General features: G+C 41.4%; 1 protein-coding gene across 1 annotated transcript in view; it reads right to left on the bottom strand.

Moving 5' to 3' along the window:
* Nucleotides 1-7,786: 7,786 nt before the first annotated feature.
* Nucleotides 7,787-27,946, bottom strand: part of LOC144539871 (uncharacterized) — a 122,924-nt gene continuing 102,764 nt past the window's right edge. The window contains exon 2 of the mRNA XM_078286138.1: nt 7,787-8,498. Within this exon, the coding sequence (XP_078142264.1) occupies nt 7,787-8,498 (712 nt within the window). The remainder of the gene's footprint in view (nt 8,499-27,946) is intronic.

A 27,946-nucleotide genomic window follows, 5' to 3' on the forward strand; every position in this document is an offset into this window, starting at 1 on the left:
ATAGAGTTTATCCACTTTTTAGGCTGACAAATCTTTATGACTTAAATTCATAGTATAGCCTATATGTTATATGATGATAGGGTATTAAAGGGGAAAAACCATCAATCAATGCCTTTCTGAAGAACTGCGTTTATATTAGTGGTTGTCATGCCTTATGATGATCACCACCTGGAGGTCACCTTTTTTTATCCACCTTTTTATTTAGCACTGCATCACTGCTTGGATATTACACTGTATAGTTGGAAGTGATGCAGTTGGGCTAATGATATACTGATGGAGTAACTAAGTAAGTAATCAAGTAAAATCCAGTAAAATAGACTCTGACCTGACAATTCTTAAATTTCAGTGCAAATCCATGATTGATCTAGTAAAATAAGGTAGATTTGTTTCCAATTTAGTGACACAGAAAATTGTACTGTCTTTACCCTTAACAACAGGATAGATGGCTGACCAGATAGCCTACTAAGGGTGGTAGACACTAGAGTAGTTTTCTTTGGTCTAAACCCTAGTGGAAAAATGTTACACTTTTGTATTTGGTTCATGCTGCGAAATGAACCAGGGTTTATTTAACAAAAAGTAACATGGGCTCACACAAAGCTCATTTATTGGAGTTTTGGTAGCCTACCCTGTCATCCTGCAAGGTATTTTGGCGGCAGGGGAGGGAGCAAAACAAATTTGATTCCAGTCCCTGTAAGTTTAAAGCAATGTTCCACTTAGTTTTAACATGGGGGTTATTTGACACTTGACCGCCATGAAAACCAGAATATAAACAACTCACCAAGATCGGATGCAGCTGGAAAAGTTTGTAAAAGTAGATCCGTTTATATTCTGGTTTTCACGGCGGTCAAGTGCCGAATAACCCCCATGTTAAAACTAAGTGGAATATTGCTTTAAGTGTTATGGACTTGTCTGTGCTCTTTGCTGTAACTTACTTTCTCCAGTCAAAGCGTAAATCTGGGATTTACCTGATTTCCCCGTTTTGTCACCCCCTCTGAAAGTATTTGAAATGATGTTCTGACTACAACCAAACTACCACAGAGAAGGTGTAACAGCCAGTGTGGCTTGTGTGCCATCAGCTCACCAGTAAACAGTTCCCACCCAAGTAAAAATGGCTTCCCTGGACCAGGTAGGCTAATTTGACTTTCAATGATTGTAACATTTGTAATGAAATTAGGCAATAACATTGATTATGATGGTGTAAATATTGCAACTTGACAGTAACAGCAGCCTACAGTGTGTGCCACTAGCACATCAGTCAGATTGCCCAAAAATTATTTTCAGTGTAAGCTCTTTGGGTAGGTTAGTATGCCCCACTCTAACCCTGTCAGATGCAGAGAAGCTTGTCCATGCTTTTATCTCCTCAAGACTGGACTACTGCAATGCTCTTCACTGGGATCCCTGGCAGGAGCATCCAGAAGCTCCAGTATATTCAGAACAGCGCTGCCAGGATCCTGATGAGAGTGCGAAAACACGAACACATAACACCAACTCTGTTTTCATTGCACTGGCTCCCTGTCTCCTACACAAACCTCCATCCGCACTCTCAGATCTACCAACAGCTTGCTCCTCCGGTCCCCCAGTACCAAGCTCCGCACCATGGGGGATCGGGCCTTCTGCTCGGCTGCACCGCGCTTGTGGAACAGCCTTCCTAACCATCTAAGGGCAGCGCAGACCCTGGACTCTTTTAAGACAGGCCTAAAAACCTTTTTATTCAGGAAGGCTTTTTCGTGTTAACTTTTGTTAGCGATCTCTTTTTTCTTCGTTTTTATTTTTATGTTTTTAACTCTGTAGCACTTTGAGATTCACTATGAATGAAAAGTGCAGTACAAATAAAATGCATTATTATTTATTATTATTATGCTAACTAGCTAGCGGCACTCGGCTATCCAGCGCAGGAAACCTGGCTAACGTTAGCAGACTTTCATCATACTTGGCCAAAATTTAAATACTCGTCTACGGAGAGCGTGTCCAACCATGGTAATTGGTATTGTGTAACCTGACTCCACGGTCCAGATGGATAAAATAAGTTTACTGGAAACAGTCCCAGATTCCAGCTTTAACAACACATAAAGAAATAGCTGATTATGAGCCAGTGTTCTCTGCAGTTATTTGCTGCGTACCAGAGCTTGAATGGCATTGTTCTCACCTGCATAAATGAACCAAACTAACGGCTTCAGAGTTTGAATACACCACTCCAAACATGCTTGGTGTGAGCTGGTGTCCCCGAAAAATTGACAATTTGATGCATCGATCAAAAGACCCCATACAGACTGTGCTGGTCAAATAATCGTAGTAAATGTATTTAATTCCCCCTCATTTAAGCAAATTGATGCAAAACGAATTTGCCGTAAACAAGCTTCGTCCACCACTTATGAATGGTGGCCGACGTGCGTTTGCACCCGTCGGCCAGTCCTACCGACTGCTGGTCAGGGATTACTGAGTCCCTGATAAGTTTTTGTCACTTCATCAGCAGTGATTGGATATGTAAACAAGTGGTCCTAAATACAAAAGCAATGAAGGATTCACACACTGGAGAGTACATTAGTGAAATGTTCCTGGGAATGCTAGAACAACGGGACATCGCCAAGAAACGTGTAACACTTGTCCTCAGAGGTGGGTCCAACATGGTCAAAGGAATGCAGATCTCTGAAGTACCAGACTTGAGCTGCAGTACTCATGCATTGCAGCGAGTGGTGAATGATGGCCTCACCACCATCACCGTCACTGCACAGCTGAAAACCTGTGCAACACATTTCAACCATTCAGTACAAGCAAACAGCGACTCTCCAAAATACAGAAAGACTTGGGCCTCCCTCAACATAGGATCATCCAAGATGTGTCTACATGCTGGAACTCAACCCTTCACATGCTGGTGAGGATGAAAAACTTGAAGATGTAGGCTATTACTTAGTAAATAAATAAATATACACACACACATTCTTTTTATTACATTTATTTACATTTATATAGATTTATTTATTGCATTTTCACAATATAAATTAACAATTTCACCAGAAAGACAGTTGTTAAACTTATTTTTTTTTTGTCACCCACCTCCCTCACTCTTTCCCCATGCAGGTAACACTTGAAATGAGCAGTTATAACACATCAGCATGTTATACAGTCCATGTCATGGAGATGTTCCTGAGGGATGAAGGTCCTTCCACATGAGTTGCTACAGAGCCTCACACAACGATTTTCCAAAATGGAAGACGTAAAGAGTTGCTTCCCTACTTGACCCTCACTACAAGAACCATGTCTTTTCCACTGAAGACACCATGCTCAAGGCCAAACAGTGGTTAAGAGAGGAAGGTGGTCAGACAGAGCCAACAGATGCACAAAAAGAAGGGGACCAGTCAGAGACACAGGAGCTGACCACAGAGGAGCTGGCAGTGGAAGAGGGCTACTCCAGGTAACTTGGAAACAACGGGACAGGAAAGACAGGAACCCAAAAAGGTTAAGGAAGGAACAGGCTCCTCTATATCATGGTCTGTCTGTCATTGACAAGATGTACATGACTTTCCGTGGACCCCACTCAAAATCCTCAAGTGGACCAGTGGCCAGCCTTGAAACCGAGTTGGAACAGTACCTTGGAGAGCCAGTGACAGACCGAAAGAAAGGGGATACACTGGATTGGTGGAAAAACGAGTCTCGCTTACCCCCGCCTTTCCCGTCTTGCAAGAAAAGTCCTCCCTCCCCCACCATCCTCTGTTTTTAGCCAAGTCGGAGCCATGTATGAGGAAAGCAGATATAGGCTAAGAGGAGAAAATGCTGAAAAGTTGTGCTTTTTGCACTACAATTTGGTGCTTCTCATTTGGGACTATTAGAGTTGTCCCAACTATTATCTCATTTGGGAAAAAGAAAATGTGTTGAGAACAGTTATATGAAGGGATGGGACGATATATCGTAGTATGATAATTTGCGATGTAAAATCATGATGATGTACATCGTGGCATATAATGATGTGCATCGTACACCCTGTGAGCTACATGCCGCTTACTGTAATCTGCCTGCCTCTGCTGCTTGTTCTCCTTCTCCACCCATTACACAGTTTGACCAGCGGAGGGTGCAAACACTTTGCAATGCAAAACCGCTAAGCCAAGTGGCAGACATTGCGGACAAGGAAGAGGATATAATTGAGGATTCTCCATCTACGTTTAAGTCAACAGTATGGAAATACTTTGGATTTCCTGTGAGAACTGAAAACAATGAATGAGTTGTTGACAAGACAAAAACCATATGTAAGTTTTGCAAGGCTATATTGCCTTACACCACAGGCAACACGACAAACATGAGCCAGCATGTTCAACGGCACCACAAAGACAAAATAAGAGACCCGGCGAAGAAAGTCCTCCACGCGCAAACTACACTCGCAAAATCATTTGCAGCTGCGCTACCACAATCAAGCCAATGAGGAAAAAATATAACTAAAGCCATAGGCAAGTATATAGCTCATGACCTGAGGCCATTTTCTGTTGTGGAGAACCAAGGGTTCCAAGCAATGCTCCATACTCTCGAGCCTAAATATAAAATCCCCTCTCGCGCACACTTCACCCACACTGTAATACCAGAACTATACAAAGATGCAAGACAAAATGTTGAAGAGATTCTGCAGAAGGCCGATTGTATTTCCCTTACTACAGACAGTTGGACCTCCCGTGCCACCAAGGGCTATATCACCATTACAGCCCACATCATCATGGAGAAGTGGGAGTGAGTTTTGTTCTCCAAACTCATCTGTTATTTGAATCCCATACTGGAGTAAACATCGGGGAAGTGTTAAAACTGGCAGTAATGGAATGGAAGTTGGACAGGTCAACTCCATTGCAGTGGCAACAGACAATGTGCGGAACATGGGCATTGCAGTGCTCAAAAGCGGTCTCGGGCCACATATCAAATGCTTAGCGCACACCCTCAATCTGGCTTCCCAGCGGGGACTGCAGGTGCCCCGGGTCAGTCGCCTGCTTGGCCGGGTGAGACCAGTGGCAGCGTTCTTTCACAGGAGCTCTACAGCGACCGTGGTGTTGGCTTCCAAACAGACCCTGCTACAGCTGCCACAGCACAAACTCATTATGGATGTTCCAACCAGGTGGAACAGTATCTACGAGATGCTGGATCAATATCTCGAGCAACAACCGGCAGTTACAGTGGCTCTGATGAGCCCAGACATCCGATGAAATGCAAGAGACATTGACACGCTTGATGTCAGTGACATATCAGATGTTGAGGATATTGTTAAGCTACTTAAGCCACCAAAAAGCTACTACTGTAGTTTGTGATGAGAAGCAACACAAATTATCACTGATTGTGCCACTGTAATGTATGGTTGGAAAGAGCATGGCACCCAAAGAGGAAGATTCTCCCGCCGTGGCCAGCATCAAGAGCGCCATCCTCTGAGACATCCCTGGTCGGTACACAGGCGAGATCTACGCAAATGTTCTTCTGGTGAGCACAGCCTTGGACCCGCGTTTCAAAAGTCTACCCCAACTAGACTATGAGGACTGACTGTTTATGCCAGGATGTCAGAGAAAGCAGGTATTTATTTATTTACTCATTCATTTAGTTTCTTTCTGTGGGGAAAGGGATTTGTGTGTGTGTGTGTGTGTGTGTTTGAGGGAGAGAGAGAGACAGTGTGTGTGTGTGTGTGTGTGTGTGTGTGTTTGAGGGAGAGAGAGAGACAGTGTGTGTGTGTGAGTGAGTGAGTGAGTGAGTGAGTGAGTGAGTGAGTGAGTGAGTGAGTGAGTGAGTGAGTGAGTGAGTGAGAAATGTGGGATGTACTGTAGTGGCAGGAAAAGACAAAAATGTATGTGCTGTGGACACAAATTATGTGAAAATTACATTCCTCCACCATGAAGTTGAATCTGTGACAATAACACAAATTAGATTCTGTGGCAGCAGTACCAACTGGACACAGAATTTTCAGCTAAAGGTTGGCTAACAGAAGTTTAGGCAAGTAAAACAATATTGGTTAAGGTTAGAGTTAAGTTTTGGCAACTAAAACAACTTTGGTTAAGGTTTGGTTTAAGGTTATGATTTGGCAACTAAAACAACTTGAAAGTCTAAAAAAGAAAAACTTTAGCTAAAAATAAAAATTTGGCTCACAGTAGAAATTTCCTTTGTACAAACTGGGAATTTAAACCCAGTAACCAGCATTGAAGGCCAACGCATACGCCCATTCACCACCCCAACCAAACACCCTTACTTTCCACTGCGACTGCTAGTTAAACGTGACACTACTTTCTATTTATAGTCGTACCTATTTCATATAACTGTTCTTGAATCTGTTGTTGAATCTGTTCACGAACGTGTTAAATGTAAGGTTTTCATGGCAGTCAAGAGCCGAATAACCCCCATGTTAAAAAATAAGTGGAATATTGCTTTAAAATTATATAATCGCTATTGGCTAGGCAATTACAATATTAATCAAGCTAGGGTCATAAACTCTTTCCTCTTTGCTGTAATTTGGTTAAAAACAACCCACCATGACCAACAAAACATTTCGCACGTATCGTCATTTCCTCTCTTTGGGTCGGACTTAATCAAAATTGTTTTCACATAAGAAATAATCTACACCACTGACTGAGACCGACAATTATTGGCAAACCTTTTGCTAGTTCTTGCTAGTCCACATGGCGTGTTCACACCTGTCAAAATGATCCTCCTTGTTGGACGTAACAAGATAATAAAGGCATTTTTACAAGTAAGAGTGGTCTTTGCCTTGGTCTTTTAGAGTGGACAATTCTCCTTTTTTCCCTTGTTTGGCTTACCTAGACTGTTATAAAAATGACAGTGTTTTCCCTTCTGTGCTTTTTTTTTGGGTATCCTTGTCTAAACAGTGGCAATACCCATCATGTTTACCTCAGAGAACATCTAAACTGAATGCCATCTGTATGGAGGCACTAAAGCTGGCTACACAAGCTGCCTTTTTTCTTCACTGGCAAGTATGGATCTTTTTTTATAAGTAAGTGATAACAGTGGTCTTCTGGCTTATAGTTTATTTGGGGTATAACATACAGTAGATGCCTAGGTTACTAACTTTGTCAACCATATTTGATAAATGAACCATGCTGGATTTCCCCCTCATTATCCTAATAAAGATGACTAAATCTGTATTGCAGAAGGCAAAAAGGCTATGCAGTGCACTTTATCAAAGCAAGCAAAATAGTCTAGACCTAGTATAGACAAAAAATAAGTTTGGATGGCTACGCATAGGTTTATGTAAATGTCTGAATTATGGAAATCAGCCATCTCTCTTTATTGTTCCTACTCATCTCGGAGTGTTTTTCCCACTGCGCAGCCGAGGGAATCACGAGGCATATTCATGTCAGGCAGTCAGTCATCAACACTTCATAACATGGCCTCTATAGGGTGACAAACTTTAACGGTAGGTAACGTTATTACCTTGTGATATTTAACTAACTCAGTGGAATTAGGTAATATAACCGATAACTGTCTCACCCTAGCTGAGCAGCACATCTAATGCCTCGCATCGAATTATATTGAACATTGTTCATCTTTGGCAATGGCAATGTTTACTCTACTTTTGGCTCGGAAACAGTCCCGTTTCTTTTTAACATGCTTGCCTTTCTCTGAGCAATTACATTACATTATGTCATTTAGCAGACGCTTTTGTCCAAAGCGACTTAGAATAAGTACTGTTTTGTCAACAGTAGTGAAACCAACTGTGCATCACAGTCTTCATCAGCTAAGCCTTTTAATAGGAATAAGTAGCATTCGTTGAATTTTTTAAAAAATTTTTTAAAGAAGGGTAAGAAGATAGGTTAGTTCAAGAGGGGTCCAGGTGTAACCTGAAGAGATGTGTCTTTAGTCTCCGCCGAAAGATGGGCAATGATTCGACCGTTCTGACAGAAGGGGGGAGCTCATTCCACCATTGTGGCGCCAGGGATGAGAAGAGTCGCGACCGGGATGAGCAACTTCTGAGCCCACGTAGAGATGGAGGGGCGAGGCGACCTGCAAGGGTGGAGGAGCGGAGGGAGCGAGGCGAGGTTTGGGACCTGACCATAGATTGCAGATAGGGAAGGGCCGTCTGATGTACTGCTCTGTAGGCGAGTACCAGTGTCTTGAATTTGATGCGTGCAGAGATGGGAAGCCAGTGAAGCGACTGGAAGAGGGGAGTGACGTGAGAGAATTTTGGTTGGTTCAACACCAGACGGGCTGCAGTGTTCTGAATGCGCTGTAAAGGTCTGATGGCAGAGGCAGGTAGCCCGGCTAGAAGAACATTGCAGTAGTCCAGGCGGGAGATGACAAGTGCCTGGACCAGGAGTTGTGCCGCTTTCCTCGTAAGGAACAGGTGAATTTTGCGGATGTTATAGAGGGAGAACCTACAAGAGCGGATTGTCGTTTTAATGTAGGCAGAGCAGGACAGCTGGTTGTCCAGGATCACCCCGAGGGTCTTGGCAGTCTGAGAGGGCAACACAGTGGTGTTGTCAATGGAGATGGAGAGGTCTGTGAGAGGGCAATCTTTCCCAGGGAGATTTCTGTTTCTGACGTTTGAGTTTCTACCACACTTTTCTCTGTCTGGTCTGTCAGCCACTACCCAGTTCCTCTACTGCAGGGCTTCTCAAACTCCGGACCAAGGTCCGGATCCGGACCGAACTACAAATCAATCCGGACCGGACCTTGTGTCACATTAGACATAAGTTAATAAGTTAATGTAACCTTAGTTAATGTAGGAATATATTGTGTTGTGTCCGACGCGTTGTGTGATTGAACGTGCATTTACTTGTGTGCGCGAGCGCATGTATGACACACATTGCAGAGTGCAAGTTAACCATCCTTGATTTTTACTTTCACAGGGCCGCTTGCGTGTGTTTGTGTGTGCTGCGCGCCCGTCGTCAGTTTCTGTGGATGCGTTCACTCTGGTCATTCACGTGCTCACCATGTTTGGTTTCACATATGTGAGTCTGGATTGTGATATCGTATACCGTGATATCTATTCTAGGCAATCAGGTAAATATGCTATGGTAAGTACTAGATAATACACATATATTTGATGACATAATTTTCTTGTCCTACAAAAAGAAAAAAAATCTTTTCTGGAATCTATGCAAAGTATTGTTCAACGAGTACAAATTTAACCGATAATTCCAAAAATGTATGTAAATGAACAAAATATTTTAGAACAAGACTAAGAATCTAGCCCCATGACGTTGAATTCTGTGGAAGCGTCTCTGCCGGGAATCGAACTCCGGTCTTCCGCTTCGGAGTCTGCAGTCTAACTCCCTGCGGACCACGTGACCATAAAGTGGTGAACAGAGCAACCGACCGACCGACTGACAATGCCATCCATAGCGTCCCTGCTGTCACGGGTCTAAAAATACTTAATTCTTTGTTTCATTTGGCCTAAAATGTTTCAGCAGCACAAAGTGCACATTAAATGTGTTGCAAACTTTAGGTTTTAGTTAATCCATCAGATTGATTCTAGCCTATTTGGGTCAGGATCGCAGTGGCAACAGGGCAAGCAGAGCAGCACACACATTATTTCCACAGTAACTTCCTTGAGCTCCCCTTGGGGGATCACCAGGTGCTCCCAGGCCAGCTGGGAAATGTAGTCCCTCCAGCATGTCCTGGGTCTGCTGGGGTCTCCTCCCAGTCAATTGTCACACTCAGCTGCAAACTGTCCAGGGCACATCAGAGATCGCGGTCAGATGAAGCCAGGACGACGACATCAACCGCAAACAGCAGAGCTGCCACCCTAATGTCACTAAACCGGTTACTGTCCCCAGGTTTGAATAAGGTTTTCCTTCAAAACAATTTATTTCATAATTAACAAATTAGAAAAAGCACAAAAACCAACAAACAACTGCACATTCATCAACAAAAAACAAAACCACACAGAAAAATATGCTATGTATACATACACATACATAAAAATATATACACACATAGTTTGTCCATGTGCATATACACTAACATGCATACACTCATACATATATCACACATATATCCCCCCGATAGACTATCAGACTTGTCTTAGGTATGGAGAGTGCATGGCCCTCCTCCATACACAGTAAGGTCCCATAGAGGACAACTGGGCATTCCCATAGGGCATGCAGTAACATCCTTTTAGCTCCTTCACATTTCCAACATAAATCAACCCATCATGTATAAATATATATAATCAAATGGGAGTAAAATAAAACTTATGAAGCTGTATGCCCTTTCCATTGGCTTCTCTAATATTTATCATTCTTGTGAATATCGCCTTAAGTAGAAATGCCTTCCTATGCCTACTTTTCCAAAAATATTGATTGCTTCCCAACAATTATAACAGGATTATGCCATATGGATATGCTATATGCCCCTTAATGCCCCATAAAGTTCAAACAATAAAAACATCCATTACCAGGGGACAAAGCCTCTATGGGAATGCTGCGGCTGTCCTTTTGATTAGTAAGATACATTTTTATTTCAAAACAACAACACTAACCTCTGGCAAATTTCCGTAATTTTCAAATACAGAAATGCTGCCAATTACCTGGTGATTTATTTCAGCACCTGCCAAACTCAAATCACAAAACATCAAAAGTTATTGTATATATTGCCCATCCCTACCTATAAACTCAGCACAGTATATGAGCCTTTTAGCTATATTATGTTCAAGTAGGTTTTCTGGTATGTACCACAAGGTGGTAGTGTAGACCTGTGTAAGAACAGACACAATGTACTTCCTCTGTCGCTTGTGTTTTCACATTACTGTGTAATAAGTATATATGTTGAATGGGTCTGTGCACCTTTTTAAAACTAAAACACAGCTATAGAAGATAATGCAGTATCAAATGTAAATAGAGAATACATACAGAATACATACATCAGAGCATCTGGTACCCTGGCCCATATGCATAAAACAGAATATGAATAGGAATAGGAGGCTTTTGTCATTTTTCTTACTTCATGTATATGTGTCCAGACATTTTTAGATTCTGTTACAAGAGACTACATAAAGATTAGTGATCTGCTGGTATGCCTCATTTGCTACAAGCCGTCTGCCAGTCATAATGTATTGGTTTGACATATATCAGATTGATTCCTTTATGTTATTTTTATCTCATGTTGCAATCACAGTGTCTTAAGTGTTGGACTTCACACAAACTCATTAGTAATTGTGACTAGACAGGACTTATATCCTAAGAACCAACTTAAGCATTGCTGGATGAGATTTCTGTGATTTGTTTTAACACTGTCATCATCACACTCACCTTCCCTCCTATTATCCTGTCATCTCTTTATTCCCTCCATCTTTCTCCCTGTTGCACATGCTGTTTGCCACAATAATATTCCACTATTCAGGTTTGTCGGGAGTTTTGTATGACCCCTTTATGTCTCTACCAGTGTTTTCATTAAAGATTTTCCTAGATTCTCTAATATGATAAGTGTGCTTTCACAGCAGTTAAAAAAAACTCAGTGTTGGAATAAACTAGAGCAAATCTAGTCCTGTTCTCCAGCTAATTTCTTTTAGAGATTCACTATAATGGAAGAGTCAGTAATTTTGCACCATTTTCCTTCTTCCTACTGAGTAATTAATCACTTTCTCTGGCAGCCTTAAAATACTTTAATGACGACAAGCCCTGAGCAGCCCAGCACACTGTATGGTTTTTGTTCTTCAGCACTCAGGAGATATTATGTCTCATCAATAGTCCTTGATGAAGAACTACGTACTAGGAATAACTTTCTATTTAAACTTTTGAAATCCAAGACCAATGTGTGAAATTTAGCCTCTAGCCTTGGGACCCAGGACCATGAAAACATATGACTACTCTGACCCACAGTCTAAGAAACCAGGAACTACACTATTGGGAGAAATGTGCACTTCGTATTCAGCAGAGTGAATTGCAGCATCAAGATGCACTGTCAGCATCTGCAGTCATTATAAACTTTTCAGTGTTCACTACACTAAAAACTTCCCATTCTCAGTATATTTTCCTAAAAGGTGAGCTCCCATATGAAATGTGTCTCAGGGGAGACATTTAGTGTTATAGTTGTCATAACTAATTTAGAGTTGCTGCTATACAGGGTAGATGAGACACACGGTGGCTTCTTCTTTGTAGTGTTTGATTGAGGGAAAGGTAGTTCAGTGTCAGCTTTTGATTAATTATGCCACAAAGGCCAATGTTTGTCTATTGTCATTTTCACTGTCTGCATCATCTCCTCAGAGGAGCTTGACGAGCTGATATGATGGCTGATATTTATTAACCAAAATGAAACTAATCCAGGGTTTGAAATGCCACAATACACATTTGGGAGGGCCATCATTTTTCTTATTGTGCCTGCTAAATAGAAAGAGTATAAGCACATGCTCAGTCACATTCAAATTACAAATGTGTCTTGGTTGGCATGTGTATGAATTCATAGCTGATGGTCTGGGAAAGGAAAGTCCTGCAGCATCAAGCACAGCGATGATGAGGCTGACTAGCATTTTTGCCAGCTTGCCTGTACAAATGAGGTTGTAGGAGTCAGCTGGTACACATTAATAGGCCTGTCAGTTACTGCTGTTTCCTGTTGTAACATGGTGCATAATCTGTTCAGTGTCATCTTTGGATGTGATAGTTGGATAGAAACTCTGCTGGGGACTCACCTGGACCATGACCATGGCAGGTAATGATCAGACACAGTGGAGAGAGGGAGGGGATAGCACAATCCACAGATATGAGATGAACAACACTGGGAAAGGTAGAAGGAGACGGGGGGGAAGAAGGAGCGATCATGAGGCAGGAAGTGTGCTTGAGTCTGATGGAGAGACAGAGAAGGGGTGCTTAAGTGAAGGTAAGTGGGGGTTGGGTTTACAATAAAATGTTAAGGCTTGTGGATGGTATCGAGAGAGAAAGCCAAGGCCCCAGTGTCCTCCTCTTCCTACTCAGCAAGTCAAGTTAAGAACTGGGCATTTATTTATCTTAACATATTTTACATATTTTAACAAAGCAAGCTAACAACTTTTGAGTTTTTGACTGTCATATAGTCTACTAACATACAGACAACATGACAAACCACTGGCTGTGTAGCCTTAATGGCATTTAGTCAAAATAATGAATTTGGTTTGTTTATCTTTTCACCCACACTTAAAGGTTCTTAATAGCACCAGTTTAAAATGGCTGTAAATTGAACCGTATAAGTGCCATATACCACCAAATAGTTGTTCAAATTTGTAGCCTTAATTTCTTACCAACTGATTGCTCAAATGATCCCAAACTCAAACTGTATGCTTACTAAGAATGACACCATCTTCTTCTACCATCTACAGACAAGACATATCCCATTTCATAATGTAAAAACTGCAAAGAAATGAAATGACATGCAATGAAATACACTTAATGCTGATTTTAAAATAAATATTGCAATTCAAACATGTCAATAAAATTTCCAACAATATCCAAGTCAAAGAAGTAAGCTTAACATACAACAAAATTAATACAATTTGCATATTATCCTATAAGCGACCATGTGCTGTGGTGTGCACAGTATGCAGGTTTTCATTCCAACCCTTCACCAATCCATTCACCTTTATCCAAAAACAAGGAACTAATCAGTTCATGGTGTAGTGTTTGGGTTGGAATGGAAACCTGCATACTGAGCACACCACGGCACATGGTTGCCTATCCCTGTCCTATATATAGCTGTAAGGTGCTGGGTCTGAGACACTAGCAAAGTCAAACTCATTGATAGAGCCATGGAACCAACAAACTGTGATAAACATTGTGAGCTGAGTACTAGATGTGGGAGAAGTGCCCATGTAACTACTGTAGTGTTTAAGGTATTTGTTAAAGGAAACTGATTTTACAGGGCATTTAGGGCACATCTAGCATTCCTGTCTCACAGCCACTGGCAAACTAGACTAAGTCATGACCTAAGTGTAGGAACAGAAAACACACAAACATTGGAATAGAGGCCCATGGCCTTGTTGCTAAGTAACCAATCTCAGCCAATGCATTCTGGTGCCAATATCATAATTTTTTTAGCTAGAAGAAAAAACAGTTGAGAGATTGAGCTGCTAACATTAGCAAAGCAGCTAGCTAAGTTACGGCCACAAAGCCACAGCAGTACACACTCAAGTTAGTTCCACAATAACATAACATTTAATTCTCTTGTCTGAGAGGCAATTTTAGTCATCAAATGTTTCTGCTGTGGCAGCTCGTTAGCTAACGTTAGCAAATTCGATAGATAACACCCACCTTCTCTGACATCAAGCTAACGTTAATGATAACATCAGAAAAGTTTAATACTGTCTTAACCCTCCTTATAGGTACAAAATATGGTCCTAAGTTTGCAACTAAGTTATATAATAGGAAAAGTTTCTCTTGTCAAGCAGGTAAAACAGTATTTCTGGTGAGTACCTGTTTGTCTGTCGCAACTTGCACCAAAGGTGGGGCAGCAAATCCCACCTCACCAACTGTTTTGGTGGAAAGAACCAGTCAAGAACCTCCAAAGAACCATGTGGGGACATTAATGGTTCTGCAAGAACCTGCATGTTCTGCTGCGTCACTCACAGGCCTAAATATCAAACTCACACATCAGTGTTTGAGTATGGCATTTAGTCAAGCAAACTGAATGAATCTTGAGGTAATATAAGGACTATCTTGACCATGTTAGGTTCTTTATAGCATAGAGACTGCATCAGGCCTAAATATGGCACATCAATGGCTGGGTGGCATTAATTAAGATTATTCTTTGATCTATTTACTCTCACTGGACACCTGGCACATTTTTTTATGCAAGGTCATCTCCTTGGAGTAAAGCCAATGAAAAGTGAGGCTGCTCAGAAAGAAAATAGTATCTTTGCCTTTTAGGTGGGACGTGGGATGATATGCTGATCTTTATCATGGAGAACATTTGCACAAATATCACACAAATATGCGCAGCACATGGGCAGCCTGAGGGCGGAGCTGTGGCATCATCTTGGATGAAATGGCAAACTCTCTCACTTCAAGATATTCAATTCTTTCATTCTTCAGTGTACTGTCATACTATCATTTAATTAATTTGTATCTTCCAGTATTCTGTGACCCTCTCCACAGCAACTGTGAATGTATTTGTAAAAGATTTCAAAGCTCAGATTCTGAGCATCAAGGTCAGGAATTTGCTTAATTCTGCTTTGAGTTTGTGCTGTGTTTAATTTGTGCTCGTATCTCTCTGGAAAGTAGCGGTGGTGAGCATATTTGCCACTGACTAACAATGAGCAAAGTTGTCCTGTTGCATTTGGCTCTCCCATTAATGCAGCTTTGTTTGGAAGGCTTTCATTGTGCCATGCATATTTGTTGTTACCAGTTTGTGTCCTTGCAGTTTCACATTCAGGGCATTGAGATGCTCCGTTGTGTCATGCAAAGTCAAGTCAAGTTGCACAACCACCTTTCATCCTCAAGCTTGGAAACAGCCTTCCCCTTACTGGCCACAAAACTGGTGATTCTCTCACACATCATGTAGAATCTTCGCTGCACTTTTCCACAAGGCAAAGGAGAGACACCAACGTTTTTATAGTGTCTGCGTTTAGTATCAGTCTTCCTTTTTTTTTTTGTTTTTTTTTACCCATTTTGAGCAACCTAGCGTCATTGCATGCTAAGTGTGAGAAAAAGATGGGCAGCTATACTGTAGGTGAAAGTGTAAAGGAAGGGGTGAAGGCTGTGTCTACTTAGCATGCTGCATGTGATAGTAATATTTCTTTCTCTGTGGAAAACTGGGACTTGTAATTCCACCAACTGTGGCTGCAACTAGCTGGGCCAAAATAAACTGACATCTCAAATTCATATGCAAGCCGGATCAAAATGGGCTGGATCTGGCCTTGAGAGTGACATGTAATGAAAAGGTAAATAATGGATGTAGCACCACAGGATATGAGGATACATTGTCACTTTTGATTAATTGTATTCATGATTAAATGTGAATCACATCTACACTGAAAGTGTCATTTTTTGTTGAAAGGGATGTCTCTGGGTATCTGATATCTTCCTTGCAGGTCACCCCGAGACAGATGTGAGAAGGGCTGATTTAGCAGGTCTAGAGCATTCTGGACAAAGTTTGCAGAAACAGAGAATGTGATGACCCTTTGAGCTCTGAGGACAATGTCATGTCAGATAAACACTCTACTCCTCACCTCAACAACCCTCTATCATCGCCACACAGTGGGATATTGATTGGTGGAGAAAGTACATTTAATTTCTCTCACAGCAGGTTGGCTGTGCCCAGCTGTCCTTGAGACCCTGCTTCTCTGCTTAATGGAATATTCTAGAGAGAGTGAGTGAGTGAGAGAGAGAGCGAGTGAGAGAGAGAGAGAGAGAGATGCCTTCAACACCTTCAGTCCTTAGGGAATAATGATTTGATGAGTTCTTGTCACGAAAGTCACATGGCAGTAATGCACTTGGAGTTTTTCCAAGATATAACCAATCATCCTGTCATTGGACTAGGATGGATCTTTTTGCAGGAGCTTATGCTTACAATAGATTATCTGCATTAATGCGTGTTAAAAGAAGTGTGGCAAAGTACTTTCCTGTGCAATCAGAAATGATTTAAACTGTTCATCAAACCATGGCATTATTAAAGAGAAGCACAAACATGGCATTTTTTTGTTTTTGTTCCCATTGTAATAAACTCCTTTCTAGCAAAGGCAATGGCACTGGCATCAGTGACAGGGAAATACCATTGATTTAACCCAGTGGAGTTTCATTTGTATTTGTGAAAAATTACTACTGTATCCTTTGGCTCAAAACAAGGAAGAAGAATCACATACCAAAGATTTGCCAGATTTCTCATACAAATGCATTTTTTGATCCAGGAACCATTGCCTCAACTGTGCATATTTTCAAACATATCCTAGTTATAATGTTAGTGGACCCGAAGTCATTTATGCACTACTAAACACCAAAGCAGTTGCAGCTTAACATTTACAGAAACCCCTATGCAATCATAAGGCAGGTGTAATGGATAGAAAAACTACAGAAATTCACAATAAAGCAATTTTTCCAACCCAGCTCTGACCCACCTCCCCACCTGAGAAAAGCCAGACCTGACCCGGTATTTGTTCCGTGGAAAGTAAAGCCAGAGAAATGACATGGTAACCACGGTAACCCTCTGCGGTAACAAGCGTTCCATCACCTGAGCGGAGGTGCATGTGGAAGTTGGGCTATCAGTGGGAAACTGTGGCAAACGATCAAGTGCCGTCTACTTCAGGTGAGGGAAAACTGCAAAAAATCAAAACTAGCTTAATGGAGACTTAGTTTCGATTCAAGCAGTTTAGTTAGCAAAAGTTTAATGTACCGGACGTATAAATGGCACCACTTGTAAAACAATATCACACAACACTCATCCATGAGATAAAGTTTATTGTTGCACGAGATGCAGCGGTTCCTGCGGATCCCCCTCCCACTGTGTAAAGATGGTTATACCGGTAAAAGGTGGATAAAAAAGCTTGTGGAAATTGATCATGATTAATTCTATCCTGGCTCTGCTACGGCATTTTTAGCAGGGTCAGCTGTGCAAAGACGGCTTATGACTTGATTGAATACTGGTTTTAGTAGCGACAACTGAAACTTATCCAAGCCATAGTTAGGATATGCTGTAAAGATGCAGTAGATAACTTTCTGCAAACCAAAACCCAGACATTTAGAGCAAATAGTTGGTCCCCAAAATTGTGTACTGTGACAAACACATCAGTACACACACATTTTTCTGTGGCACACCATCCCAGATTCTTGTTTGGCTACAAACAAGTGCATTTAAAACTGTCAGCACATTTAGGCCTACATTAACTGAATCCTCCATCCAGCTGAGAGTTGCAACTTGCAAGGCATATCGTTGTTTGAGAAATCATCCAAGTCCACAGGTAAGAAAAGTGAAAGAGACAAGGATGTGGACTGGAGGAGATCGACGGGAAGGAGGAGAAAATAAATATTGGAGAGGAATGTCTAGAGATGCTGTACTGGTTAAGACCTCTGTCTCTGGATCCACATGTAGGCTAACACTGCTTGCCAGAAACAGAAACTCTCCTGTGACTTCCCCCCCAACTTTCTCCCTCTCAGTGTTCCCACTCATCATCATTAAAAGAAAAATACAAAGGGGTTGGCCTGCCCATTATCCTTTAAAAACAAACCCCCTTTTATTTTAGAAAAATAAGCAACGAAGGTGAGAGGAACATTTCAGCACATAACACTTTGAGTTATGTTTTTTTTTTTTACACAAATCTAGACGGTGTAGATAGTTGGTTACCTCATTACCCAGTTTTTCAAAAGTACATGCAGTGTGTCAGTCATCTCAATTGTTATGCTGAACAGGTGTTGGTAGGAGTAATTGTAAATAAAGCTATTTGAGATTTAAATTATGCAAGTTTTGCCAGACTAATGATATTTTAGCAGAAACACAAAAAATAAATATACTTTGGCATTTAATCATAATTTAATAATTAATAATCACTATCATTAACTGTAGATTAAATTTGAGACATCGCTCCATCCAATCCATGCAATAAACCAGTTCCAAGATGTGCATTATAGTAACTGATGGGCCTGTTTTCAAGCTCTGGGAGAGATATTCATTTCCATAAATGTAGTCTGAACTATGCAATGCCATAGAAACAATTTAATCTTAAACTGAGTGGCATTTCCATTTATAATCAGGGAGGTGGTAATGGGATAATAAGGTGTTTGTTCTTGGTGTAGAAAAAGTTTTCTGGGCTTTTAGCAGTTGACACCCAGTGCCTTTGGGAGTGTTTGTGAATTTCAAAGTATATCCATGTGTCTCCTAAAGGGACGGTATCCCCACATGTCCCTTCTCTGTCCCAGGTAACCCCTCCCCCGGGGTTTTCACAGCCAGATCGTACCTCATTATGAGCAAAGATGACATCATGCATGGTCACCTCGCTCCCTGAGGGCCCAGCGTGGAACAGTGCTGCTAGGAACACTGGGGAACACAGGGGAGTTGGGCCCCGGGACATCCTATCCACATCTGTTATTGCTGGGGGCAAGAAATTGAGAAATTGTTATCAGAGATGTGCAAATGAAAGATATTAAGTCCATGGTAATCAAAGTTGAGCTGTTAATTCTTGTTCATAATACCTATCACAGAGACTGGTGAAACAAAATTACATAAACACTATGGGCTATTCTGGGGGAAGAAGTGTAGGTAGAAATAAAGAATACGTAACTCTTTATTTAATTAATATCAGTAAATATAATGAATGAAATCAAGGAAATTTTGATACAGCAATTTGTGAGCAGCTTTGTCACAGCGATGTACACACACCTCATCCAAGCTCCACCTGAAACACAAGACACTCTGTTTTAGCTTTCTCTATTGTAGCCCTTCCTAACTAGTTAAAGAGTGAAAAAGGCTTCACACTCTCCCAAGACAGGATCCTCCAATTAAGAGGCCTCTTGAGAAGTACCCTAGTTCATCACTCAAATGTAAATGAAATAAGACGGCAGAATGATGCCAGCATCTTCAGGATTTCACCAGGAACTGATTCTGTTGCTTAGCTGATGAAGACTGAGATACACGGTCGGTTTGACCACTGTTGACAAAATGTACTTAATGATATAATGTAATAATGTAATGTAATGTTGAGGTGTGGCTTAAAGTGCCTAAATAGAATCCTCAAGGTGTTCTGGTACACACAATTGTATATTGTCTAAAGCAATAAACCTTTCCAAATGACAGCCTTAACCTCTGGTGTCAAAACTGTACTGCTTTATTTCCATCAGGCTTCAACGGCTGCAGCACAAACTATTTTTCAGTCTTTTCTTGTTCCACTTTCGATCAACATCTACTGGTCAATATTTAATATCAGAAGTCATTGAGCATATCAACCCTCCTTTGGAGTGGCATTTCATGCACAGCACTTATTCCATAGCTCAAGTACGATCCAATAAGATGGCAAGATTAACATTGATGGAAGTTATCACATATCCTGCTGAGTTCTTGGCAGCCTGGAAGAAAATGTTTGCCTAGTCGATGTGACTTTTAACCAGAATGCCCCCTTGGGTTCAGGACTGGGATCGGAGTGAAAGGTTGTCTATAAAATATGTATGTCACACTAGGGGCTGAGCTGGTGTAAGAGGGTATGTGTGCGTGTTTGTCTGTATATTTTTCTGTCTGTGTGTTGGGTGGGGAGGGGGGGGATGGGGGGGTTTACTTGAGAACTGGAGAGGCGGAGTCTAGATTAGAGAACATTCTGTAATTAGATTTACGCTGTGACACTTCGATACAAGAGCTTTGAAGAGTGCATCTGCTTTTGTGTGTTCCTAATAGGTTGTAAAGGAGAAGCCAGCAACCCTACTGAAAGAAGAAAATCAAATAAGCATTCTGTTCAGAAGAGGGTGGCGTGCAAGCTCTATCACATAATACACCCTCTGGTTTAGGTAAAAATGGGAACAAAGTGTTACACCTGGTTATTTATCAATTAATTCAAATCTAATCATACAGTGATCATGTGCATTCTTGAAAATGAAATAAAAAGCATTGCAAGAGGAAATGAAGCAATATTTTTTTTTCTGTGTTTCTGTACATTATCACATTAGCAATTGGGAATAGAATAGAATAGAATAGAATAGAACAGAATAGAACAGATCATTTCTTTTTCAGTGTTGATTATTGGGTGACAAAAGGTACAGCTGCAGCTCAGTCAGCAGAATATATCAGATGTTCCATCGTTAGGTCAATTTATTCTGTTGTACGACCGATTCTATGCCAGAGACCCCGATCTTTCAACTAAATTATGGACACGCAAGTATTCAACTATACAGATGGAATCATCGGATGGTGGTTTGGGATAATGTCACCTCTCCGCACTGCCAACCCTTTCTTTGGTTGCTAGGAGACAACGCTATAGTGCCTAAGGTTTTCAGAGATATTGTAATGTTCCTATTTTTTCATTCCAGGGGCTCCAGCTAAAAAGTGAGAAGGATTGATTTTAAATATCAGCCAAAGGGAGCCTGCCAACATATGGGAATGCTAATGGAAGGCATTTAAGCATGTAGCAAAGGCATTGTTCAGCAAAAAGGACTGACAGGTGAAACAGTAGATGCCAGGAAAATGCACCTACTGAGAAAAGAGTATTTTTGAGTAATTTGGCAATGAGATAGATTACAAAAGCTACTAGAGAACACATTGCATGATCATATCCAGTAAGACAAAAGGGTGGGCAAGTTTATCTTTCTGATTGTCCGTGGTTCATTGTAAACGACGTATAAATCTCCACCAGAGGGGGGCAGTAAGGTTCTGTCTCAGGTTGCCACCATCACTCTATCCTTGGCTACTTGTCTGTTGTTCTTTTTCCTCCTGCTTCTTTCCTCATCCTGTCTCACTTATCTGCCTACCCACTCAAAATAAGTTCCCACCGCAGGAGTGTGGAAACACACCAGAGAGTCCGCTGGAGAAGATCACCACTACTAATAATTTGAACAGAGAGGGATTTTCCTGTTTTCCTGCATTTTCATTTAAGGGCTCCATTCAAGAAAAAACAAACCTCAAAACAGAATCCATGATATATGTCCATAATGTTTTCACCATTTCAATATAATTTACGAAGAAATAAGGCTGTTTGTCCACCAGTAACTTATCTTTTCAGTGCAGGCTTCTTTTTTTATTTTCAATGGAAATGGAAACAGTAGCTTAACATGTTTTTGCACTCAGATTACTGAGAGAACACAGTTCAGAATATTTCAACTTTTAGCAAAAGTTTTCAACAGTGTCTTAGCAGCAACAGCAGCCAAGACTAGCCACTCCCCAAACGTCTGTTCAGTGCTATACTAGCTAAAGAGAGGTGCCTGGTGGTCATGATCTCTCCAGGAGCCCAGACGCAACGGAGGAGATGTCAACACCCAAGATTTTTAACTTTCTATGAGAAAGTAAATAATCCATGGAAACAGCTCTGATGCTGTTCTGTCTGTTGCCGCTCCTTATGGCCTTAAAGCAATATTCCACTTAGTTTTAACATGGGGGTTATTTGGCACTTGACCGCCATGAAAACCAGAATATAAACTACTCACCAAGACTGTAGCATTTGAATGAGGCCACAAAAATAGCCTGAAAACATTTAACATGTTTGTGGACAGATTCAACAACATATTCAGCTTTTAAGACAATAAAGCAGTCATTCGTTCATTTTGCATTTCTAATCTTGGTTTACACTACAATTAGCATTTAAAAATAAAAGTAGATCTGGTCTCCCAAACAGGAACTATCTCTCCTAAATGGTATCACTCCGCTATGTTCTCTTCTATCAATAAAAATGCTATGAAAATCACAGTAGCTGAATCTGTTATTGAATATGTTCATGAACGTGTTAAATGTCAGTTTTCAGGCTATTTATATGGCCTCATTCAAATGAATGGGAAGTAGAAGTCCGAACTGCCTTTTAGAGAACATGTCAATAGTTACATCAAAATAAAACTCACTGATTTACAAAATTCTTTTGCAGGAATAACATAACAATCAACTTCCATTAAGATGACCTTTATTCCAATAAATTGGTAAGCACAGAATGTTTGACATTATGAGGAAAAAACAATAAAATGGTAGAATTTTGCTCCATGAACCACTGACTAGTTTGTTGATCACACCAGAGCTGGCCAATTTACTTCTGCATAGAATGCTAAGCATCTTGGGTGCTGACATCTCCTTCGTTACTTGATGATGTCATTGAGAGAAAGATGAGTTGCTCCACTGAGCTTGTCGGTCTTCTTTGCCCCGATGAAAGACTGCAATGCTTGTCCCGCCCCCCGTCGTTCGCCCAAGTCGCAGCCTCTTCCAAAGCCAACTTAGCCAGAACACTAGCTTTAAACAAACCCTTTGTTAGCCAGCAAGCTAACCCTAATGCAATTTATTTGTTATCAGTCATTTACTGGCTAGCTTGCTTTAATGCCAAGCTAAAGCCCAACCAGCTAACAAGTTAGCTGGCTGCCTCGAGCATTCTACTGCTAGCTTTTAATTCAATTAATTCAATGTTAGAGCCTCAAACAATGCATCCAGCTTATTAAAACAGGGTGCATATTTCTGTGCATTATATTTGTCAAGTTATCAGCATGCTAGATCCATTGCTGGATCACAGTAGGTTCATGTTTGCCAGCCTCCTTACGTGGTCTAGTGCCTCCAAGGCTGGTCTGAGTCAAAATGGAAGCCAGATTCCTGAACTGCTGATACGATTCACTGCTTACCTTTTTTCAGGCTGGTTTGTCAGAGAGCCTCAGAGGCATATGAAGCCATACTGCTTACTGTGTTGGTTTACATTGCATCCTCGTTTGTCAGATAGCCTCAGAGGCTGGATATGAAATGACACTACTTACTGTGCTAGTTCACATTGTATCCTCCTTCTAGGCTGGTTTTTCAGATATCCTCAGCTGATGTGAAACGATACTGTGTAATGTATTGGTTTTCACTGCATGCTCCTTCCAGAAAAAAACAGCATGCACCCTCTCTTTATATTCTGTGTGCATTGTTTGAGGGACTAACTTTAATGAATTGAATTACATTAAAGGGAAATGTCACTACACTTCGGGGAGTACTGCGATCATAGGCAAAAAGTTCAAATCCGTTCCAGAGCCGGAATTGTCAGGTCACATAAGCAGCTAACGTACCTTGGATGCTATAATTTGGCACGTCCCCTTTTCAGTACAATGCAATGTCAAAGGGAGTTCCGATCTATAAGCATATTTGAGTGTCCCCATCTGGATGAACCAAATAATTCGGAAGTGTTGAACTCCCATTAGCTGCCCACGTGGCCTAAGGCCGCGGCCACACTGATCCGTTGTGTCTGTCCGTCTCCGTTCATTTCAATTCTTTTTCAATGAGAGCTGTCCGTTGTCCGGGCAGTGCTGATGACGTGTCCATCTCCGTCAGATTTCCAAAAAACAGCCCAACGGACAGAAATCTATCCGTTAGTAATTCTGTCCGTTTTCTGATAGATCAGTGTGGCCGCGGCTTAACCCTGGGCCTGCCAATTTCAGCTCTGGGACAGATTCAACCTTTTTGTCGATGACTGCACAGTAGCCTACTCACTGAAGTTTAAAAAAAAAAAATACATTTATTCCTCCACCATGAATTGGATTCTGTGACAATAACTTGAATTCGAGTCAGCACGAATTGGACACGGCATTTTCAGCTAATGGTTGGGCAAGTAAAGATAAGATAAGATAATACTTTATTGTCCGTTCTCACGGAAATTTGTCTTGCCTGACATGCTCCAACAATCATCAAGAGTACATGATACAACATTGGAAAAACAACCTCAAACAGACAAACAAAAAAGAAACACCTCACCAAAAGGACATCACCACGACATGACACAGCATTGAGCAAACACCCCATCAGAATGACACAACACAATAGAAAAAAAAAACCCAAGAAGAAACAACAGTCCTGCACCTACAAGCATCAACATGCCATAGTCCATACCCAACCCAACAGTCCATGTGGAGGTCGTATGCACAGTTGTAAGTGTGTGCCTGCGGGTGGGTGGGTGGGGGGGGGCATGATCACCTCTGTGCACTCCTCTGTTGATTGAGCAATGTTATGGAGTGAGGAACAAAGGAGTGCTTGTATTTATTACTCCTGCAGCATGGCACCCTAAAGCGTTTCCCAGAGGGCAGCAGTTGATACTCCTCATGCAAAACACGAGAAGAGTCCTGGGCTATTCTATTAGCCAGTCTGAGGGTGTGCTTGGAGCAGCTGTGTAGGAAGGAGTCTTCCACAGGGTGACCTACCACCTTGGAGCAGATCCTGGGCTATTCTATTAGCCAGTCTGAGGGTGTGCTTGGAGCAGCTGTGTAGGAAGGAGTCTTCCACAGGGTGACCTACCACCTTGGAGCAGATCCTCAGAAGCCGTAGAATCCTGGCTTTCAGTTGGACTGAGAGGCCGCTGAACCATACTGCACCACCATACTGGAGGATACTTTGTATGGTTGAGCAGAAAAATAAGGTGAGGATTTCCCTACTTAACTTTGTTTAAGGTTAGGTTTAGTTTAAGCAATGAAAACAACTTTGGTTAAGGTTTGGTTTGTTAAGGTTAGGGTTAGGCAACTAAAACAACTTGGTTGATTGTGTGGTTGATTGGAAATGGACTCCATTTCCCTTTAACATACCTGCCAACATGCACAATTTTCGCGGGAGTCTCCCTATTTTTAACCCTTTCTCCCGCTGTGCTCCTGATTGGTAATTTCTCCCGTTAATCTCCCGATGTCATAGTGATACAAATCAAATGGGTGTTTCTCAGTTTCTGTGTGGGATATGTGTCGTGGTACCTGGCAACCCAACCAGATGCAGAGGTGAGCATGCGCAAACGACCCTGCCTGACATGCGTAACTTGTCACTGCGCTCGCTCCGCTCAGTTTGCCGCTGAAAATGGATGAAACAGATCCCAAGAAGAAGAAATACGCTTCCAAATTTCAGTCCACTTGGTGCGAGACCTTCCCCTTTCTAACCACTAGCCACATCAGCAAACTTGTAGATGTACTAGCTGTTTCCTAGCTATTTTGTATAAACCAAGTGACATAATCTAGAAATATCGACACTGACTGAATGCTTGCTTATCTGGTATAGAAACAGATTTTTTCTTAGTTACTGGAAAATGGAAATGGAAACTACCATGGTAAACAAACAAACTACTTTGGTAGGGTCCTATTTGATATTGTAAGTGCTTTTTTTACATTTCATACTGTATTTCATTCTGTTATTTCTAGATTGGATTACATAGGCTATTAATCTCTGTGAGAGGTCACAAATGCAAGTATATTGTACCAAATATTATTGTACCCCCCCCCCCCCCCACACACACACACACACACACCCGATAAGGGCAGAATGAGCCCTCCAGGCTGCAGCCTTAGAGTCGACCATGGAGGCAAAAAAGACAAAACAAGCCTCCAGTGACAATGAATTGGAAGACTGGCCTTGTGCCCAGCATCAAGGGTGATTTTACAGCGGCTGGGGCACATTTATCACTAATGCATATCTTTTAGAATTACCACAATTAAATTTTATTTTTGGCTAGCCAAAATGACCTCAAGATGTTGCTGGCATTCATTTGCATTTACTTGCATACTGAATCCAATCAAATGCAAATGTAAAACTTTGGAGAAAATCTTGACCGTGCAGCAAGAATCGGCTGCTTAGACACTTAGAAGCTACCTACTTACACTCAAAAGTTCAATTTTCTTGTTAAAATGAACATAGGACATTTCAGAAATGGACCACTCAATTTCCAAGTATACCATTTCTATACTGCGCAAGCACTATTCTCCATGACTTTGTAGTGTGTGTCAGTGCTGCCTCTAGCACACACAGACCAAATTTCAGAATAAGACTGATGGGTAGACCAAACAAACCCAAAAACTAATAACCTTGCATGGCACAATATTATAGCCCTGTATATTAGGATTTGCATGTTCGGTCCATGTGTCAATTCCAAAGTTTTGTCTTTCCCTCTTCAAGTTCGAGTTGATAGATTTTGACTCTTAATGACCTCACAGATTAGAGCCCTGGTATTTTAGCATTTTTCATTGTTCGTAGTTCTAAATGTTGATTAAACTGTTAGGCTGTAGTTTTGCTTAAAAAGAGAACCCCACCTAAAAACATAGCTAGAGAGAAGATTTAATGAAAATGATTTTGTTATCCTCATGCACAGCAGATTGCAGACACAAAGATCCAACTGTTCATACTCTTACCTGGAAAAGGACAATCACACTGATAGCCCTGTTTGATCTGGTCTGTGCTGTGACGGTAGATAAAGATCAGAGATGAAAACATATTTCTTATCGTTTTTTCTTTCTCTATGCTCTTTGGATACAGAGCATTTTTTTCCTTCAGACCCGCTGGTCTCTCTCTGATGTGGTCTTTGTCACTGGGGACTGGAACTAGAGCAGCATCTTCAGCTGAGATAGGCCTCGAGTTTCTTGGCATACCTGGAGGCCCACGTACGTACCTGAGGTGATTTGGGATTTGTTGGAAGAGACTTTCCTGTAGTGGCACTGTTTGGGAGGTGAAAAAGTTGTCCTGAGCTAATGGCCCATTCATTCCTGGTGACAGGCTGCTGGTGAATCTGGACTTAGACCATCTGGTCTGGTTTTGTGTGGTCGTCCATGGCTACACTTCCAAGAAGCATAGTTAAATCCTTTCAACACCAAGAGGCTTGGGCCTGAGAAAAGCAAATTAATGAATTATTCATTTGGGTAAATTAGATTTACTGTAATTACGAATTGAACATCTGAAAGTATTTATTTGCAGTCAGGAAGAAAAAGTGGAATGTGAATACGCAGCAAGCAAATGGGTGGTTTCTTTCAGGGCTCTTTAATGTGAATGTTAAGGTTATAATGGCCTTTATGTATCAATATGGTTTCTCCAAACTTAGGCCTTGCATTGGACATAGATGCCTTAGAGGGGTGTGTGTAGGAGGCGAAAAATCCATTCTTTGGCAGCAGCCACACGTATAGTACAGTATGCAACTGAACAAAACTACAGTACAGCTGAATTATTGATGTACATTTGAGAGTATGGGCAGACAAGCATCCCTTCCCATGATCATACCTACAATATACCTGATAATATGTATTTAACATTCATACCACACTTTACATGGCTAGATACTGAGGTATGCCTTGATGAATTGTTTAACCTAGTGCGCATATAGAGTCATGGTGTATTTATATTGTCACTGTGTAGTGACTGTGCAGGGTGTTGGGCTTAGTGTTAACAAAGTGTCTATGCAAGCTGAGACCGTTCTCCATGGCAGAATGCTGATGAAGGTGGTCAGGTGAAGGCTGAGCTGTCAAACACAGGAGCACGTTACCAGGCTGCATCTGTCACGGCTGTGTCAGAGCACTCAGTGCACAGCAGACGAAAGGGAAGCAGGGGCGAGAAGGCATTTTATAGCACAATGCCATGCTGTTTACACACCACTCAGAGGCTGTTCAACTGGAAAGTCACAGTATTTACAATATTTTGACAAAGATATCGA

The sequence above is a fragment of the Centroberyx gerrardi genome, chromosome 2 (assembly GCF_048128805.1).
Source record: "Centroberyx gerrardi isolate f3 chromosome 2, fCenGer3.hap1.cur.20231027, whole genome shotgun sequence".
Lineage (NCBI taxonomy): Eukaryota > Metazoa > Chordata > Actinopteri > Beryciformes > Berycidae > Centroberyx > Centroberyx gerrardi.